The sequence below is a fragment of the Xiphophorus couchianus genome, chromosome 7 (assembly GCF_001444195.1).
Source record: "Xiphophorus couchianus chromosome 7, X_couchianus-1.0, whole genome shotgun sequence".
Taxonomy (NCBI): Eukaryota; Metazoa; Chordata; class Actinopteri; order Cyprinodontiformes; family Poeciliidae; genus Xiphophorus; species Xiphophorus couchianus.
The window spans coordinates 20,276,074-20,295,469 of record NC_040234.1 but is presented as its reverse complement, the minus strand read 5'-3'; the positions used below and the strand labels follow the sequence as shown (position 1 = coordinate 20,295,469).

Genomic DNA, 19,396 nt, shown 5'->3' with positions numbered 1-19,396 from the left:
CTTACTGCAAAAATATCCAGAAAATGTGTTTTGTAACAAAGGAAAAGGTTAGGACACATCACTTCCTAATTGCTAATGTTACCCTTTTTGGCAGAAATAGCTTCAGTGAGAAACTTCCTGTAGCCTTTTAATAGTCTTTGACATTGATCTGAGAAAAACTTGCCTCACCCCTCACTTTTAGCTGTGAGGTGTTTGAGAGGTTCCTTGCATTTATTGCATGTTTCAATTCACACCACAGCATGGTTGATGGGTCTACTGCAATATTTTAGGTAATTATATGTTTTGGTTTTATTTCTTCTGTAGTGTTAATTAATTTTTACAGATGGTCTCACATTTTTTTAAGGAGCTGTTCTGGACAGCTATTGCTGAGCACAAGGAGAGCCTCCTGTAGGGGTCTGTTTTACAACGGATCTGAAGAGTCTGACTGAAGACCATCTGTTGCTCAGGGTTATCCATTATTGTCTTAAAGCTTACTTTTTGGTACAGTCAGATCCAGAGCAGTTCTCAGAACTGATCTGGCCTTCTTTATTAATTTATTATTCATTCCTAGTGACCGACTCTGATGATCATACCCCAACAGACATTAGCAGAATAGGCTGTTCTCTTCACAACAGACTTATAGAAAATCTGCAGCACCTTGCTGCAAACCCTGAAGGACAAAAGTCTCCACAAGAAGTACAGTCTGTTCAGTCCCCTCTTCTATACAACTTTGTTGTTGCCTCTGCATGTGCCTGCTTTTCCTAAGCACCCTCCAACACTTGGTAGAGTTCATGATGAACTCTATGATGGTTTTCTGGCAGAGTCTTACTAAAGCAAACAATCTTCAAAGCATGCTATTTTCAGCTCCATACCGCAGAGTTATGACAAATAGCCATTCTGTTCTATTGTTCAGTTTTACTCCTCTGTTCAAACAACATTATTCCAGAATTATTGGTCTATGTCTAGGTTCTCTGTGGAAACCGTTTTTTCCGATCTTTATATTTTTTTCTTATAGAGCAAATGTTTCCTCCTTGCATGCATCTCATGAAAGTTATTATTGCAAAGCCTCTACCTCTTCCATATCAACAGTAGCAATAGTGTATTTTGGGTCCCATGATCATTTTAGGGCTTTATGAGATTTACTTAAGCATCTTTTTCAGGGTGAATTGTGTGCTTGTAAAACTTTATTATATGGTGTTAGAATGGATCTTCAATATCAGAATGTACAAAAGATATTCGGAAAATCTGCAGGTGTCTTAATTCTTTCAAATAACTATGGACTAAATAACTTCATATATTAAGATTATAGTACGTAGACACATTTTTAAAAAATAATGCCTAATACTGAGTTTAAATAATACCTCACTGCAATGTGGATTTACTGGTTTAGGTATCCTGAGGCCCTTACTGACCCCAGCTACAAAGGTCAAATCCTGACCTTGACATACCCCATTGTTGGAAACTATGGCGTACCTAACACCCAGGAGTTGGATGAACTTGGCCTGAGAAAACATGTGGAGTCGGCAAACATTCAGGTATTACATGAGGGAGAGAGTGAACGGTTTCAGGAATTCTGTTCTGAATATTAAACTATAAAAAATGTTTCTCTGTGAGATTTTAGTGTATGCTTTTAATGTTGCAATACTAGTAAGCATAAAACAATATTTGATTCTTAAATATTCCCTTTCACATGTTTTAATTGCATGCCTTGTTATATAAAATTAATAAACTTTTTTTAAAGTGCTATGCCCAAACTGTCTTTTCGTTGTATTGTCTTTTCTCATAATGAAAGATAGCTATTTAGGTATTTTTTGTGGTTGCTAAGTCAGCCATTTGTTTACTGAATTTTTTGTTATGATAAGAGAGCTACAGCAAGCAATACCCACTATTCATCAAAATCACATTTTTGTTAATCCTTTGCAAAATCTAATGGGCATGTTTGAGGTGTAAAAAGAGATGTGCCTGTCTCTTCTAGATACATTTGGATTTGGAGTTAGTACAGTCTTTTTCAACATCTGTGACAGTCTGTGCTCTGTGGTTTTACAGTTGTGATCAAGATTTGTTTATCTTACTGTAGCAAACTGTGGTTCAGGGCCAAAGAGTCAATTGAGAAGTTTGCATAACAACACCCAACTACTTTGACTTATGTGGAGCACTACAGTTCAAAAGCTAAAAACAGTGCATTATCCAACTCTTTATCCAAGTAGCTTAGATGTACCTGGAGAGCTTCATAAGTCCTGATTGTTTTAGAGTATGATATGAGCCTACTTTGTGTCTATTGTTGAACCACAGAGAGAATTTACAAATGGATAAAACATTTTTTTTTCCTCTAGAAGGACTGGTCACACGGTGACCAGTAGGCGTGCACATTTAAGGGTACAACCTTGGATGTTTTTGAGGCGCACCACTGAGAAACTCACATTTGCAACTGCCAGAGTCCCATGTGATGTCATCAGGAAATTAATAATTGAATAGGATATATCTATGAAAGATTTTTTTAGCCTAAAACTGCAAACATGAAAGGCTGTAAAGCAAGTTATGAGTTCAGGGTGGTGATATAGACGGTTTAAATTGAGCTTCCTTTGTGGCATTGAAAATTCTTAGATTACTCACCTTAGACATTCCCATCCATCCATCCATCCATCCATCCATCCATCCATCCATCCATCCATCCATCCATCCATCCATCCATCCATCCATTCATTTTCCTCATTCATTGTCTAACACCCTTGTCCCTAGCGGGGTCGGGAGAGGTGCTGGTGTCTATCTCCAGCTAACATTTAGAGCGAGAGGCGGAATACACCCTGATCAGGCCGCCAGTCTGTCACAGGGCACCTTAGACATTTCTGCTTGGCATTTTGTTTCTTGGTTTGTTACGAAGTTTAGCACACAAATCCCTCCATAAACTTTAACGGGTTCAGAACTCACCAGCCCACGTCGTCTCCAGAATCCCATCTACTCACCAGTACTACTAACCCCATCCCTTTAAGTTTTACCTTAAAGGGACTTTACTGGCTCCTCATCCTTTACACATTGAGTTCAAAATCCTCCTATTAACATCCAAAACTTTCCAGAATATAGCCACTCTTTTATCTTACTCATTTCCTGTGTGTGTACACACCATCTTGCACGCTTCATTTCTCTTTTAACTCTCTTTTCTCTATGCCAAGTGCCCATCAGTCGACCTTGGGACTCAGGTCTTTTAGCTGCTTTCCTCTCAAAGTCTGGAATAAACTGTCACTCCTCAAATTTCACCTGTTCAAACTAGGGGCTTGCCCTCAACAAGCACCTCTCCGTATGTTCTCTTGATAGCACTTTTAAACTTTTGCTCACATTAAGCTGTGAATGTTAAGTGACCTTGAAAGGTCCTTGCAAAAAAAATGCATTATTATTAAAAATTGAGTAATTAAAAAGTGAAAATAAAACTTGAGAAAGGGAACTTAAACAACAACATGCAAACTTAAATAAATAATACTCTTCTGTTTTACAGTGGATAAATACTAAAACACAAATAAACATATTCCCACCTCTGCATAAGGGAAGGTGCTGAATCAGCAGATTTAATGTTTACGTCCATATTCTTCTGTGGGAGGCTGAATGCACGGCACCAACAAACCAACAAGATTGAGAGAGATTATTATTGTGAGTTTTGTTGAAATCTACTTCTGTATGCCTTTAAATCCTCAGGATTCCTTTGATCCTTTAGGAGAAACAGCATTTATATGCAGGTCCACACTTTATAACAGCATTGCTTTGTTTTAGATTTTTTGTAGCTGAAAAATAGCATTGAAATTATTTAGTGTTCTGTACATTGTTGTTCCTGAGATAATGGTGCTTACATTACCTTCTTGCTTCTTATCTTCTATTATTTAATGCAAATGTTGCAGTTATTTACATCACACTCTTTTGCAAAATCCATCAAACATACTCAAGTTCTTATTAACTAGAACTTTCCTTAAAGATAATATTTCTCTTTACTTTGATACCATTAGGTGTCTGGTCTTCTTGTTCAAGACTACAGCCATGAATACAGCCACTGGAATTCTGTCAAGTCTTTGGGTCAGTGGCTACAAGAAGAGCAGGTTGGTTTTCAAATGACCAAGCTCTCAGTGCAGCTCCTCTTTTGGAAATTAACTCTCCCTTCTACTATAAAGGTCCCTGCACTGTTTGGAATAGACACCAGGATGCTGACCAAGATAATCAGAGACAAGGTCTTGTAAATTTTAAGGTTAGCTCAGTTGCATGGAATAAACAGAATAGCTGATCGCTCACTGATTTGTTTTTGTTCCTCCTTAGGGCACTGTTTTAGCAAAGATTGAATTTGATGGACAGCCTATAGAGATATCTGATCCCAACCAGAAAAACCTTATAGCAGAAGTTTCAACCAAGGTGGAAACAACAAAGCACTTTTGTTTTCATTCCTGCTATTAAGAAAAAGCTGCAAAGATTTTCATTCGCCATGTCACCGTTTCCATTAGGAAATCAAAGTTTTTGGAAAGGGAAACCCAATAAAAGTTGTGGCTGTGGACTGTGGCATTAAGCATAATATAATCCGACTGCTGGTTAAGGTAGGAATGGCAAAATGCTGAATTTGTAAATTCCCTTCACCTGTCATTGGTGCTATACATTGTGTAACTTTGAGTGTTCTCCTTATAACATATATAAAGTTATCCATTTCACTGCTATTTTCCTTAACTTTGCAAAAAGAAATTTGCCACATAATCTCTAAATGACAATCCGTTGCATGTATCTCTGGATGCAGCGAGGCACAGAGGTCCACCTCGTACCATGGGACCAGGATTTGATGAGCTTAGACTATGATGGCTTGTTTATATCAAATGGACCAGGAGACCCATCTCTGGCTGAAACACTCATCAACAATGTCCGCAAGGTATGTTTTAGATGCACTGAAAAATGTTTGTGACCACTTGAAGTAAAAAGACATAGAAGAAAAATTTGAAACACCATTAGGTTGACTTTTTAAAGAGAAATCAGAATCGGCCAAATAGATCACTAATTTCTGATCAGTGCATTGATAATGTTGTAAATTAGGATTCCATCTAATTTGTAACTGAATTTGTTTTTTTCAAGGTGCTTGAGAGTGATCGGCCTCAGCCAGTGTTTGGGATCTGCATGGGCAATCAGATCACGGCTCTGGCAGCAGGAGCAAAGTCATATAAACTGCCAATGGGTAACAGGTGAATAAACTCGTTTTATATTAAGTACATACACGTAATTAACACGATACCCAATCATTAAAAGATTCTGCTTATAATAAACAGATTTTTTATTTTATTTTATTTTTTTAAGTTGCCTCTCCCTTAACTGAAAAATAATAAAAGTATTTAATTTGATGCATACCTGTCATTCTCCAGAGGCCAGAACCAGCCAGTGCTGAATGTGATGACAGGACAGGCATTCATTACAGCCCAAAACCATGGTTACGGCATAGACAGCAAGTCCCTTCCAGCAGGCTGGAGCCCACTTTTTGTCAATGCTAATGATGGCACCAATGAGGTTAATTTCACTCTGCATGTTTGTCAATACATATGCATATTTATTTTCATTTGTGTTGAACATTTCCTTAAAAAATAGCATTCAATTAGATTACAAAGAGTCTTTATATGTTTCCAAAAACAGTTTTTATAATACTCTCTTGTTTCTGGATTCTATCAGTAGTTTTTGTTTGATTTCTTTATGTATAATATGCATATTTTCCAGGGCATCATGCACAACACTAAGCCTGTTTTCACGGCCCAGTTCCATCCGGAGGCTAAGGGTGGTCCCACTGACACTGAGGTAATTAAAGACTTTGATGGTGCTGCATAAAGTACCTGAATTCTATACTGCAACTAATTAAAGGTTTATTCAGAGGATTCAACCAAGGTAAAATTACACATATTCCGCCTAAATAGGACCTGCACAGATGATGACCTAGAAAAGTGAAGCACTTAAACAGTGGAGTTTGCAAATTAGAAATAGAAAAAATGAATATATTTTTTTGTCTTTTTTGTTAGCGTTTGGTAAGTTTTGGTTCTCTGGTAAAAGAAAAAAAATGCTATTGGCATGACATTAATGCAACAATGAAAGGTTTGGATTCAGGTTTTTATTGATAATAAATATTTGTTTTGAGACGTCCTACATTTAGTGTTTTGCGAAATTATTCATATCAAATGAGTACTTTCACATTTTGTCACATTACAAATGTGTCGAAGCATATCTAGTTTAAAACGAGTTAGAAGTTAATATTTGAAGTTGGAGATTTAAGGGAACCCAGAAAAAAGAATTTCCTCTACTACAAATTTAAGAAGAAATTACCATTCACCTGCACTAACAAGATGAATGAAGAGAGCTTTATTCAGAAAAGCAGCTAAGAGGCTCATTTTAACTCTGGAAGAGCTGAAGGAAAGAGCCCAGGAAAAATAATCTATCAAGTTGACAGCAAAGAATCTGATCTTTATTGAAAAACAACAATATATTAAAAGCCGTTGTTGAAAGAAAACTGGAATAAAGCTGGTTTGCAGTAGGTCAAAACATGTAGTGGACACAGCAAACATGTAGAAAAGTGCTTTGTTTAGACGACACCAAAAGTGTAACTATTTGCCCTACATATAATAAAAGTAGTAGTACAAATATAACCTTGTGCATCACCCTGAACATACCACTCCTGTGGTGAGACACATTGTTTGCAGCGTCATGCTGCTGTTAAGCTTGCATTGAGCAGGTGCAGGGAAGCTTCTAAGGAACGGGGACAGGACAAAGCTAAAATCACAAAATGACAGCAAATACTCTGTGGGAGAACAACAATAGAATCATTTAGATTGAAAAAGCATATTCAGGAATTAGCTTGACCCAGTCAAAATCTGGATCTCAATCCAAATCTGAAACTGTGGCAAGAGATGAAAAGTTTACAATATGGTTCATCCAGTCTTATTAAGTTTTGCCTTTCTGCAAAACATACCAGTTTTTAATTCCCTGTACAAAATATCAACCTACACTTTTGAGATTTTTATGTATAAAAAAAAATCTTTAGACTTGAAATCCTTTCCATCCTCTTCACAAACATGCTCTCCCCTGTGTGGTCTTTCAGTAAAAATCCCAAAGAAATACAGATTGTACATAAAAGATTTATACTACACAAAACTTTGTATAACCACAAAGTTTGTGCAAGTCTGAAATAAAGATTAAAATCTGTCTGAGCAGCAAAATGTATTGCATCGGTCTCATTTAGAAAAATACTGATAGTGCCCTCTCTTCTGCAGTAGAGTGACCATGGTTCTGTGTGATTGTCCTTATTTTCTTTCTTGTTTTACCTTGTCAAAAAAGAGAGATTTTGTTTTACTCTTTTTCTTTTAATCTTATTTATAAGATGTGTTCAACGGGCACCTACTTTCTGCAAAGCTCAAACAATTTCTATTTAATTGCAAAAACTTTTTTCCCCAAAACACAAAATTTACTTTACTAAATTTTGTCTATTTGTGTAATGCCATAACTGTTTGCAGACACATCAATAATGTTTAGGACCCAAGATATTTACCTTCCCCTGCTATCTGTGCCTAATTTGCATTGTGTAGAGATTTTCACTTCTTAGTGTTGGACTTCTTGAGGTTAGTTTTCTATCAGCAGGTTTACAGTGATGTTTAATATCTCAAAAATATCATAACTGTATTCAGATTGCATAAAGTAGAATATTAGCTTTGAATACTGCTTTGATTCATCCTCCTCTTCCCTGTAATCACTTGGTTCACTTAGTGTATCACACTTTAGTTTTTGTAGTTAATTAATGTGTAGCTTTTATTCTGTTATTCTGCTTGTAGTCAAAATGAATAATGCCATTTTAAGCTGATAAGACAAGGCCACACTGTACTTTAATGTTCCCATCTTAAAAGTAATGACATTAAAATCAACCTGTATATTTATTTATTTATTTTTCATAATAATTGTTTTATTTACACTTGTTCTATGGGATGTCTGACTTTGGTGAGGAATTAAATTAGATATTTTAAAAAAAAATTCTGTATAGTCAGTTCATCTAACTTCCTAGGTAATAATCAATCAATCAATCTTATGTATAAAGCACCCTTCATACTTAAAGCAGCTCAAAGTGCTGATTTTGGTGAGTTGTTTTGGTAGTAAGGAGAAATAACTCCAAAAGCAGAGACCAATTACACATTTTGTGGGGTAACAAGTAAGTTCAAAGTAATTAATTACTGTCCATTTCAAGAAAGTCAATGAGAGTCTGGTTATTTCCACATGTATCACAGTCTCTTAATAGTGTCTAAAGATTTCTTTATATTTTCTTACTAGGATATCATTCAGTATATTTCAGAATATAATTTTTATAATTAAAATTTCTTTGTTTCCATAGTTTCTATTTGATGCCTTCATATCCTTGATAAAGAATGGAAAGGACACTAACATTGTGTCAGTGATGCCCAAGAACCCCTGCATCCCCCCCAGAGCACAGGTACATGAAGTGCTTTGCAATTAAGATTTATTAAGCTTTATTATATATTTACTATATATTTATTATTTATTATGCATGCTAAGCTTTATTAATATTGGTGCATGTAAAAGCTAAGAGAACGCACCAAACAAGATGTTTTTCAAATGTATGAGAACATAAATAAATATATCTGCATTTGGTAAATACTCAAAAATAGTCAAGGATATTGATGTTAGATTACAGAAAGGTAGCGAAAACTTTATGGGCAAAGTTTTTTTTGTTGCAGGAGTTGCACGTGAATGAAACAATTCAGTTTTTCTCCATTGCAAAAGGAACACATTTCTGCATGTTTGATTTTAGTAAGTATGAAGCTTTTCACTATTTGCTGTATTTACAATGTTTTTGTCATGATGCAGGTTTCAAAGGTGCTGGTGCTGGGGTCAGGTGGTCTGTCTATAGGCCAGGCTGGTGAATTTGACTATTCTGGATCTCAAGCTATTAAGGCCATGAAGGTAAGAGGATCATGATGCCTCCTGTTGGTGTACAGACTGTAATTGTTAGCAGTATCAATGAAAATATATTAAAAATGCACTTTTACCTAAATATAACACAATTATTTGAATAAATATTTAAAATTCCCCTCCACACCGCATTTCAGTTCACATCAGTAATGCACTAATTTCCACTTTACAAGACACACATCTGCTGGATGAGCAGGTGAGTATTTTAGAAACTGTTGGTCTACTTAGAATATCGATGACAGCTATTTCTTGATCTTACGCAGAATTGTCCAGAATTGAGAAAATAGCTTGTAAGCAGCAGTCATTTGGATATTGTCTTGTTTATGTCAGAGACATAGTCAGAAATGCTGACTATTTCCAAATGAAAGAAAACCAACAGTATCTTAAATAGTCACTCATTACAACCAAAACATCTCTTAAGTGTGAACCTCAAAGCTTCTAGGCTACAGCAAAAGAAAAACACACTGGTTTACATTCTTGTCACTTAAGGACAGTAATCTGAGGCTATAATTTGCACTGGTTCATCAAAACTGAATAGAATTTAGTTCCAACAGAATAATGCTCTACACTGTAGAGTTTAAATAGTCTCCACCTAGTCTCTTGAAACCAACAATATTTCAACAGCACTCCAATGAAATCACAGTCACCAGATCCTAATACAACAATGCACCTTTGGGATATTTTGGATTGGGAGAATAATATGATTGGTTTGCAGCCAATAAATATGTGGCAACTGCATGTTGCTATCATGGCAATAAAAACCAATATGTCTGAGGAATGTTTTGGACAACTTGGTAAATCTACGGGATGCCAACTAAACTAAAAGCAATCAGTCTGTCCGGGATTTGTCCTACTGAAGTCGATTTCTCGGGATACATCTCATCTTGGCCAGTCAGCTGTTACTTTTACTCTGCACATTGACTTTAGGAAAATAAAGTTTTGATAGTGACTTCAGCGGATTGTAGGTTTTCTCACATGAGCTGCTTGCCTCAGGTTGTTTAGTTATAAAACTTTACACATTCACTTAATTAAGGAAGATACAAGTCAGCTGGCTCCTCTCTGGGTGATTTATCTAGAAAAGTCAAGGTCATACCTGCTCAAAAACAATTACCAGTTCTTGGTAGGAACAGGCAATGCATTGAAAGTGGGACTCAGTTTTACAATACAATAGACGTATAAACAAGATTACAATGGTTGGTCAGTTCAGAACATGACATGTTGTCTTCTTGTCCTAAATAGATATATCGGTGATTACATAGAATCCTTGACATAATTGATCTGTGTCCCAAATAAGTATTCCATCGATGCACTTCATTATCAATTAGAGTTATCCAGACATGTCTGTATGTGAGAGTAAGAACACATGAACTGGCCAGAGTGTCTTATCTGTCCAGTTAGGTCTGACCCAGCTAACTGTTGTTATCTAAACATTATTTCATGCAAATTTTTCACATATTCCTGTCGCCTTAAACTGGGAATTAAAGAAGTTTTTCTATCCCTCTCCGAGGTATCCAGATCCCCCTCTGCATGATCATTTTTCTACATCAACAAGGTGTCAGGAGACTCTGTTTTATTGGCCTAAGCAGGGCTTACCCTGAACTTTTATTGGTTACAACTTTGTGTTTTAGGTTGTTGCCTTGCAAGCGTGACCTACTTTTCCTTTTAGATTCAATTACTGAGACAGATACCCTGAAGTGTTCCTTTCAAAATGCAGATGCTTGAGAAGTGTTTTGCATCCCTGTGACACCCTTGCTGAATTCTTCACAACTTTTCCACATTCATGGTATGACGCAGTATATTTCAAAGGTATCCATTTTGTGACATTACAACTGCAAGCTTAAAGTATTATAATGAGATTTTAAGTGACAGATGAAGATTACATAACGTCCAGTTATGGAAAAGGGAAATGAAGCTGTGCTTTTCAAAGTTTTTACAGATAAAAATATGAAAAATGTGGTTTGTAGTTAGTTCTATTTAAACTGGAGCAGTTAAAATGAGCCAATTTTATGGAAAAAGGAGTAAGAAGAAATTGTTTTTAGGCTGTGAGAAATCTGGCTTGCAGTTTGCCAAAGAGCAAGCCAGATTTGCAAACTGCAAATATGGCTGATGATGTCTGATCATATTTGTTGATGATCGGGCATGCGATACTAGAGAAGGTGAAAAACTGATACCCCAAAGTACGCAAGTTCTAAATATGTCATTTTTATAAAATAACAACATATTCAGTAGCTCAGTGTGCAGACCAATACTCACATGAATGAAGTTTATGACTTTTCTGTCATCTAGTACCAACAAAACTAGATTCCCAGAAAAAATGGTTTGGACCACTGTTTTATGGACTCACATTTTTGTTTCCTCTCATACATTCCTTTTTTTTGTTTGTTTTTTGCAAAGTCAAATACTAGTAAGATCATACCGGTTCCTTCTCACATTTTCAAATTGCTATTTATTTATATATTTATTTAATTTAGGAGGAGAACTTGAAGACAGTGCTCATGAACCCTAACATAGCATCTGTTCAAACCAATGAAGTGGGCTCCAAGCAGGCAGACTCTGTCTACTTCCTGCCAGTGACTCCACAGTTTGTAACAGAAGTGATTAAAACCGAGCGTCCTGACGGCATTCTGCTTTCTATGGGTGGACAGACTGCACTTAACTGTGGTATGATGTGTTTGAAGTTGAAAAAATTAGAAAATCCACTTCTTAAAACTTTTGTTGGAACTAGTGTGCCTAATTCCATTTCCTTTGCTTTAGCAGATTCAACATGTTTTAATTAGATGTACATAAATAAAATTCTGTTTAGGAGTGGAATTATTTCAACGTGGCGTTTTGGAGCAGTATGGGGTGAAAGTCCTTGGGACCCCAGTGGAATCCATCATGGCCACAGAAGACAGGCAGCTTTTTGCTGATAAACTCATGGAGATCAATGAGAAAATTGCACCCAGCATTGCTGTGGAGTCAGTAAGTATCCACATTAGGTTGTTAGGATATTTTGAGAGACATTGTCGTTTTAAATTATTCATGTGCATCTTTCAGGTGCCTCATGCCTTGAAAGCAGCGGAGAAAATAGGGTATCCAGTGATGTTACGATCAGCCTATGCCCTGGGAGGTCTGGGGTCTGGTCTGTGTGCTACCAAAGAAAAATTGGAGGAAACTGCCCAGAAGGTATAGTGTATAATCTAGGTGAAGTTGTCCAAACTTTTTAAAGTTTTATCATTATGAGGGCTGGGACTTTAACACATAATTATATAGGTTAAGTATTTACATCAATTTTAATGAGTTGAACATTTTAATGCAGTTAATTCAATTTTCCTTATGTTTTTGCGCGTTTCATAACATTGTGTTTATACTGTAGGCCCTGGCCATGAGCAGACAGATTCTGGTGGAGAAGTCTTTACTCGGCTGGAAGGAGGTAGAATATGAGGTTGTGAGAGATGTGGCTGATAACTGTGTTACGGTTTGCAACATGGAGAATTTCGATCCACTGGGCATTCACACAGGTACACACACACACCAGTTTCTTAGTCTTTTTGAAGAGGCTCTAGTGTGGTATTGGCTCTCCCTTTGTGGACATAAAACCTTCAACTACTTTGAGAAGGTTGCTAACAAGGTTTTGAAGTGTGTTTATTGATATACCTTACTATTCTTCCACAGCAGCATTTTTGAGGTCAGGCATTGATGTTGGAACTTGCTTGTTCAATCAGTAGAGTGACAAACAACTTTTTATGACACTTCAGTTACTTAAATTTGGATTTGATTTGTTTTATCTTCATGAGTTTTAGATTAGCTGATAATTATTTTTGCTAAAATATAATTTTAATATTTATTTTTTATATTGATTCAAGCCCGCAGACTTCTTAGATCTTCACAACCTCCTCTTCACTTATTTTGTAGGCGACTCCATCGTTGTAGCACCAAGTCAAACATTGTCCAATGAGGAGTACCACATGCTCCGTGAGACGGCTATTAAGGTGGTGCGTCACCTTGGAATTGTGGGCGAGTGCAACATCCAGTATGCTCTCCATCCATCATCGCTGGAATACTGCATCATTGAGGTTAATGCTCGGCTCTCAAGAAGCTCAGCTTTAGCATCCAAAGCTACTGGGTGAGAACATTTATGCTGTGTAGAGTCTCATAAAATGTGATTTAATTGTGTAACTAGAAATAAGATGACAATCCATCTACAACAATTTCAGGAATCAGGATCTGCTAGGAGGATTTTCCCACATTATTCAAGGCAACATTTCCCTCAAATTTGACATGTTGCATTTTTGTGGAGATTAAAACAGTGTCATCTTGGAGGAATAAAAATATGCCCTCATCTTACTTCTTTGGAAAAGAAAATATGCCAGCATCTTAACTTTTACCCCAAATTCTTGTCAGTTGCTGTTGTCTATTAACAGACCTGAGGTATAGTAGCACACTACTGTTGTGTCTATGTTGAATTTTTGATGAATGACACTGGTCTGGGGCCACACACACAGTTTTGCTTGCACTTTTGTTGGTGCCTTGTTTGGTAACTCCATTACTTATAGGTATGGCAGCACCTTTCTCAAGCTTATTGAGACTTTAAAAAAATAGTTTAGATTGAAAAAAATGACCTCTAACTGAAAATTATTTACATTTCATCAACTTCAATAAATACAGAAAGACCAAGGACTCATACTTTTGTTTACAGCGTGTCAGTATTTATTGTGCAACAGTTTCGCAAATGAATTTCAAAGTGAAGGGAGAGGATGAAAGCAACATTAAACACACAAAGAGACGTTTGGGTGTAAAAATTGCTTTTCAGCTTATGTCTTTACAGATTCATAATCACTTGCCTCATAATTTGTGCCTTTTTCAGTGAGAACAATTTTGTCTAAAAATCAATCGTTCATTAAAATGAACAATCCAAACATAAGTGTAATCCAGATTTCGTTCATGTGTTCAATATTGGTTTTGATGAGCACTGCTTGCAGACTTCAGCATCTTTCACATATCTATCCATTTAGTATGAAATTGTATGCATTTAGATAACATGATGCTTTGCTTAGAAATTGAAATGAAAATGGCAAGAGTAGTAACACACTGCATGTGTAAAGAGAACTTTTGCCGCCTGGAGTATGTAACTCTATAGGATTATTGTTAAATCTGATACATGTGTTTGTGTTGCAAAACTTATCCAGGGGATAGAATTTTCTGCAGAATGTTATGGTTAGGAAAAAAACATAGTACAAATAAAACTAAGGACAAGGTTGGCTAATGGCAGATTAGTCTAATCAGACAAAATTTCAGTAAATTTTAGGAAAACTGCAAATTAAATTTTTTTTGTCTTTTGCCAGAAACATGAAGGTTTAAGAGGTCACAAGTTATCACTGAAGATTTCAATGCATATAATGTACTGAATCAACCAATCTATCTGTTGTTGTCCTATGCCTCCTATAAATGCATTACAAGTGTACTTTTTTTCTCATACATTAGTGAGATGAATGTGAGATGTTTTAAACATGGCAAAAAAAAAAGTTGCCCTTTTGTGGTCATGTAAAATGTGTGTGTTTGCCTACATAGAGTAGTAGACCAATATAAAATTTTAAAGCTTGATTTTCTTTTCTTTCTTTTTTTTAATTGCTAAAATGAGGTAAAGCAGAGTGCTTTCTGACTAGCTGTTGGACTGTCTCTACTCTAAGGATTTGTTTGTTTTCCACAAACTACCTTTGGAATTACATTTGTCTGCAAGGCAATTTTTGGTATAGCACATTTTCAGCAACAAGCCAATACAAATTGTTTTACATGATTAGAAGATGAATAAAACAATCAACACTCAAAACAAAAAGTAAATAAAAACACATTGCTGTGGAGAAGGGGAAAATGGTGACAGGTGAAAGGCAGACTACATATTATGATGTTCTGGTAGTCAATAATCAAAGGCAACTCTAAAGAAATGTTTTTAGCATTGATTTAAAGGTTAAAGTGTTTCAGCATTTTTGCAGTTTTCTGAAAGTTTGGTCCAGATTAGAGGAGTTTACGAACTGAAAGTTGCTTCTCTGGGGGTCTGAGGATTCAAAGTAGACTTGAACCAAAAGACGTAAGTGGTCTACAAGGTTAATACAACAGTAAGAGATCCTTAATGTATTTTGGTTAAGGATTTATAAATCACTAAGCCATTTAGTGATTTATAAATGATCAAAAGTACTTTTGGTGTTAGTGAGCTAAAGGAACCAATTCTGATAAAATATTTGCATAATCTCACTTCAGAAAATCAGAACTATCCCTGCGAAGCACTCACCTTCATATTCTGCTCCATGGTAATGTCCTCCACTTAACTCACCAGATGAGAACCTGTGCTCACATTTAGCTGTAATTTGTGCTTTGCAAGACAAGCCTCCTTTTGATGGGAAATATTTTGGCATTGTAATATCTTGAGATCTTTAGCCACGTTTATTAAATTGTTCAAATAACATGATTTTAAAAACCCACCATAATGTCTTCGATTTAAATGTAACATTATCACAGTAAATCACAGTTTTAATCACAGTGATTTTTAAAAATATATCTTATTCCTACTAGGTAGTATTATAAATTAAGCTACACTATATTAAGACAACACTTTCAAAATTGGTCTACATGTTACTGTATTAATATTGTACAACAGCACAATGTGGACAAAATGACAAAGATGAATTTACATTATTTTTCTTGTACATAAAGTCTAATAATTTCTTCCCCAAAGTTGATATTTCTCCTACTGTTTGCTGTGGTTCACAGTTACCCCTTGGCATTTGTAGCTGCTAAGTTAGCTCTGGGAATCCCTTTGCCAGACATCAGAAACGCCGTATCAGAGAAGACCACAGCCTGCTTTGAACCAAGTTTAGACTACATTGTCACCAAGATTCCCCGCTGGGACCTGGACCGCTTTCAGGGCATGTCATTGGAAATAGGCAGTGCCATGAAAAGTGTTGGAGAGGTGGGTAGGACATATATAATTAAACACTTCCTAACTTACGTCCTCACTTAGTCACTAACCTTCCCCTCTTGTGGATTCAGGTGATGGCGGTGGGTCGAACGTTTGAGGAGAGTGTGCAGAAGGCCTTGAGGATGTGTCATCCATCTGTGGATGGCTTTGTTCCCAGATTGCCACTCAAGAAAGCCTGGGGCAACACACAGAACCTTCAGCAGGAGCTGGCTGTGCCCTCCAGCACCCGCATCTTCTCCCTTGCCAAGGTGCGTAGATCCTTTAAAATATTAATAATAAATGAGACTGACTATCGTTTGCTCATTAAAACCACATTTTGAAGTGTTAATGAAATTTATTTTCCCTCGCCTTCTGCATGAGTAGCAATGAATGATTAATTGTGTAGAAAACCTTGTCTGTCTTTGAAGGCTTGTCTTTTGCGGATTACATAAACAGCAACACGTATAACACTTTGATTGTCTGACAATGTGGCTTTGTTACGCCCCCATGGTCTAGGGGTCCAGAGGCAGTAACATAAAATGTGTCCAGAGATAAGAGTGGAATGAAAGAGTGATTTATTACAAAATGAAGGTTTTCACAGAACCAAAACACAATACAACTTAACCCAATTAAACAAAAGTAAAGGACCAACAAATGCAGAAATCACTGAGTGCAAATTAAATAACAAGATGTTCAAACACATCAGTCTAAAGTAACTCAAAACAACCAAATAGAAAGAACAAAGGGGAGCACCAAAAACCTCCCAAACACAAGCCTCTAGCTTGTTCAAAGTTTATCTAAAGCAGATTCACTACTTAACAAAAGAAACAAGAACAAAATTGCTCAAACTGTCCACAAACAGTCACAAAACACAGAAGGTGGGGGTCAGCTTTACACAACCTCTTCCTGCTAGCTGTCCCACTGGAGGAATGAACTCGGACGTCTTTTATATGATGCAGGTGGGTCTCATCAACATCTGATTGGCTTTGCTGCTCCAATGGGGTGGCTGCTCTCCTGCAGCTTCTAGGCAGCCAATCAGAAAACTGTGCCCGCACAGCTGATCCTGCATAATAGAAAAAAAGAGCCTGCACAGCCTCAAGAGGCCAGGGGCCGTAACAGGCTTATTGAAGTATGTTACGGAGATTCATCTAAATTGCACAATATCTTTAAATGTTTGTCCTCTATCCATTTCTGTATCTCATTGCAGAGAATTGCGAGTGAATTGCTTTAAGTCTGCATAGTTTTTAAAGGTGAAATGAGAAGCAGCTTGAGATTGCAGGGTCAATCTTTTTTATTCAAACACGGAGAAGAATTATTGCAAATTGGAAATCTTGCACATATTCACCACTTCAGTTGTTTTAATCACCATCTCTGAAAGAAGCAAAATAAGGCTGTTGCTGTCAAAACATCGAAGGCTCAGGTAGTGGTGCATATTTCCCATATAACTGAGTTATAGTATTACAGTTAGTAACACATTGTTCAAAATGTAAAATCCTTATCATATTTCTGGTATAGAATGTACAAGGCCTTCAAAAATATTCCCCCGAAGTTCTTAAAATTTTGTTGCTGCACAACTAAATACTCTTGTTTTTGGGGCATTGCATTTGATATACTAAACACAACAGTGGAGAAAAAAAGTTAGACCTGTTGTAAAAGGTTTATAAATGAAATTCTGTAAAATGTGATGCACGTTTGTATTCAGTCCACTTTACTCTTGTACCCTTTGATACAATTCCATTACTGTCAGATGTTGACTAATTAGTAAATAGTATCCTTATGCATGTATTTTAATTCCCACTGTGACCAAAACAGTGCTTTGAAAACCAACTAACACAAGTAGACAAGTCACGGGTAAAGTTGTTCAGAAGTTTAAAACAGGGCGACTATATAAAACAATATCCTAAGCTTTGGACATCTAACGAGCCACTCTTGAATTCATCATCTGAAAACAGGAAGAGCATAGCACAACTGCAAATGCTTTATGACATGGCTGATTATCTAAACTGACACCCCAGATAAATAATGTAAAATCAGAGAAGCAGTCAAAGAGATCCATGGTAGCTCTGGAGAAGCTGCAGAGATCCACGGCTTAGGTGGGAAGTTGGTTGAAAGAACGCTATTTGCTGTGGGTGTATTGATAAATGATAAAACTAAAACTGTATTCTAATAAAGGCATTACTAAATTCACAGTTATTCACATATAAAGCAATGGCAGCAATGTGCTTGCTTGTGCATGGAATTGTTTGACTAAAATCCTTCCACATTATTGAGGCTATTTTGCTTGTCAGACATCTAATAAAAGAATATTTATTGTCTGTTGTCGGAGCACAACCTCTGTTATATTATATGTTGATGACACAAGGTGTTTAAACAACACTTCTTAATGAAATGCCAAAGTAATATATTTCTCCTGCAATAAATATGTCATCTGAAGCAGTCCTTGAAGGAGGAATGGACACCAGCATGTTATTTATGTTTACTGTCCTCTAGTCTTCATTTGAAATCACTGGATGTTCATCATCAGGTGAAACCTTCTGAATGCCAGCTTTCAGGGGAGTAAATGATGAATAGGGTGATGATGAAAAATGAAAATTGATACTCGGTCTCTTTCATATGTCTTACTTTTCAGGCGCTGCATAATGGAATGAGTGCTGATCAGATTCATCAGCTCACGGCCATAGATAAGTGGTTCCTCCACAAACTTCGCAGAATAACACAGTTGGAGCAAAACCTTGGAAACTATAGCAGGTAACACCAATGGAGAGTAAATACCTGTTGGGACCTCTGGGCACAAGAACTTGTGGGTTTCTATGCGCTGATGTTCAGGGACATAGTCTTAATTACATTCACAGATTCTAGTTCTTATGAAAGTCGAACATTTTTTTCCTGATCAGGAAAAATCTACTTCAACAGACCACATTCAGTTTTTGTTTTTTTTGTGACAACTTATTAACAAAAATCACTTGAGTCATTTCATGTCACAGTTTGACTTATGTTTGAGTCTGGCAAAATTCACAGTATATTTAATAAAAACCAAAGACATCCCATGACTTATGACTTTATTATTATTATTATTATTGCAGGAAGTCTTTTTTATTCAGACATACAGTATATCCATTGTATTTCAGATGTCAAGAAAGTGTTTATTCAAAATAATTAAAGTGCAGTTGGAAAGGTTGAAGAAAAGTGCATCACAAAAAGTCTAGATATGTATAAAATGCAAAAAACAATTTACAAAGGAAGCACTTGTTTTCTTCATCATGGTTGTTACCGGTTCACAAAATATCAGAAATATATATGAGCCTGGGACTTTTATACAGAACTTGAAATCCCATATGAAATGATTGCCTTGCAGCAACAGAAAACACAATAATGGTGCATTGCAGAGAAAAATAACAGCAAAGCAAAGTACAAATAATATAATAAATACAATTATTTTAGTAGTTCTTCTTGACCATAGTTTTCTGCCAAAATGAAATGTAGCAGGTGAGATCACTTTGTGTACAAAGAATGCAG

At 36.3% G+C, this 19,396-nt stretch overlaps 1 protein-coding gene across 1 annotated transcript in view; it reads left to right on the top strand.

Annotated features, from left to right (window-relative positions):
- Positions 1-19,396, top strand: part of cps1 (carbamoyl-phosphate synthase 1, mitochondrial) — a 59,442-nt gene that overhangs the window by 2,316 nt on the left and 37,730 nt on the right. The window contains exons 3-21 of the mRNA XM_028021920.1: positions 1,370-1,514; positions 3,972-4,061; positions 4,134-4,190; positions 4,276-4,368; positions 4,458-4,547; positions 4,742-4,870; positions 5,071-5,177; positions 5,355-5,496; positions 5,701-5,778; positions 8,348-8,446; positions 8,842-8,937; positions 11,418-11,607; positions 11,750-11,907; positions 11,983-12,111; positions 12,302-12,446; positions 12,841-13,051; positions 15,694-15,892; positions 15,973-16,149; positions 18,510-18,628. Coding sequence (XP_027877721.1) covers positions 1,370-1,514; positions 3,972-4,061; positions 4,134-4,190; positions 4,276-4,368; positions 4,458-4,547; positions 4,742-4,870; positions 5,071-5,177; positions 5,355-5,496; positions 5,701-5,778; positions 8,348-8,446; positions 8,842-8,937; positions 11,418-11,607; positions 11,750-11,907; positions 11,983-12,111; positions 12,302-12,446; positions 12,841-13,051; positions 15,694-15,892; positions 15,973-16,149; positions 18,510-18,628 — 2,454 coding nt within the window. The remainder of the gene's footprint in view (positions 1-1,369; positions 1,515-3,971; positions 4,062-4,133; positions 4,191-4,275; positions 4,369-4,457; positions 4,548-4,741; positions 4,871-5,070; positions 5,178-5,354; positions 5,497-5,700; positions 5,779-8,347; positions 8,447-8,841; positions 8,938-11,417; positions 11,608-11,749; positions 11,908-11,982; positions 12,112-12,301; positions 12,447-12,840; positions 13,052-15,693; positions 15,893-15,972; positions 16,150-18,509; positions 18,629-19,396) is intronic.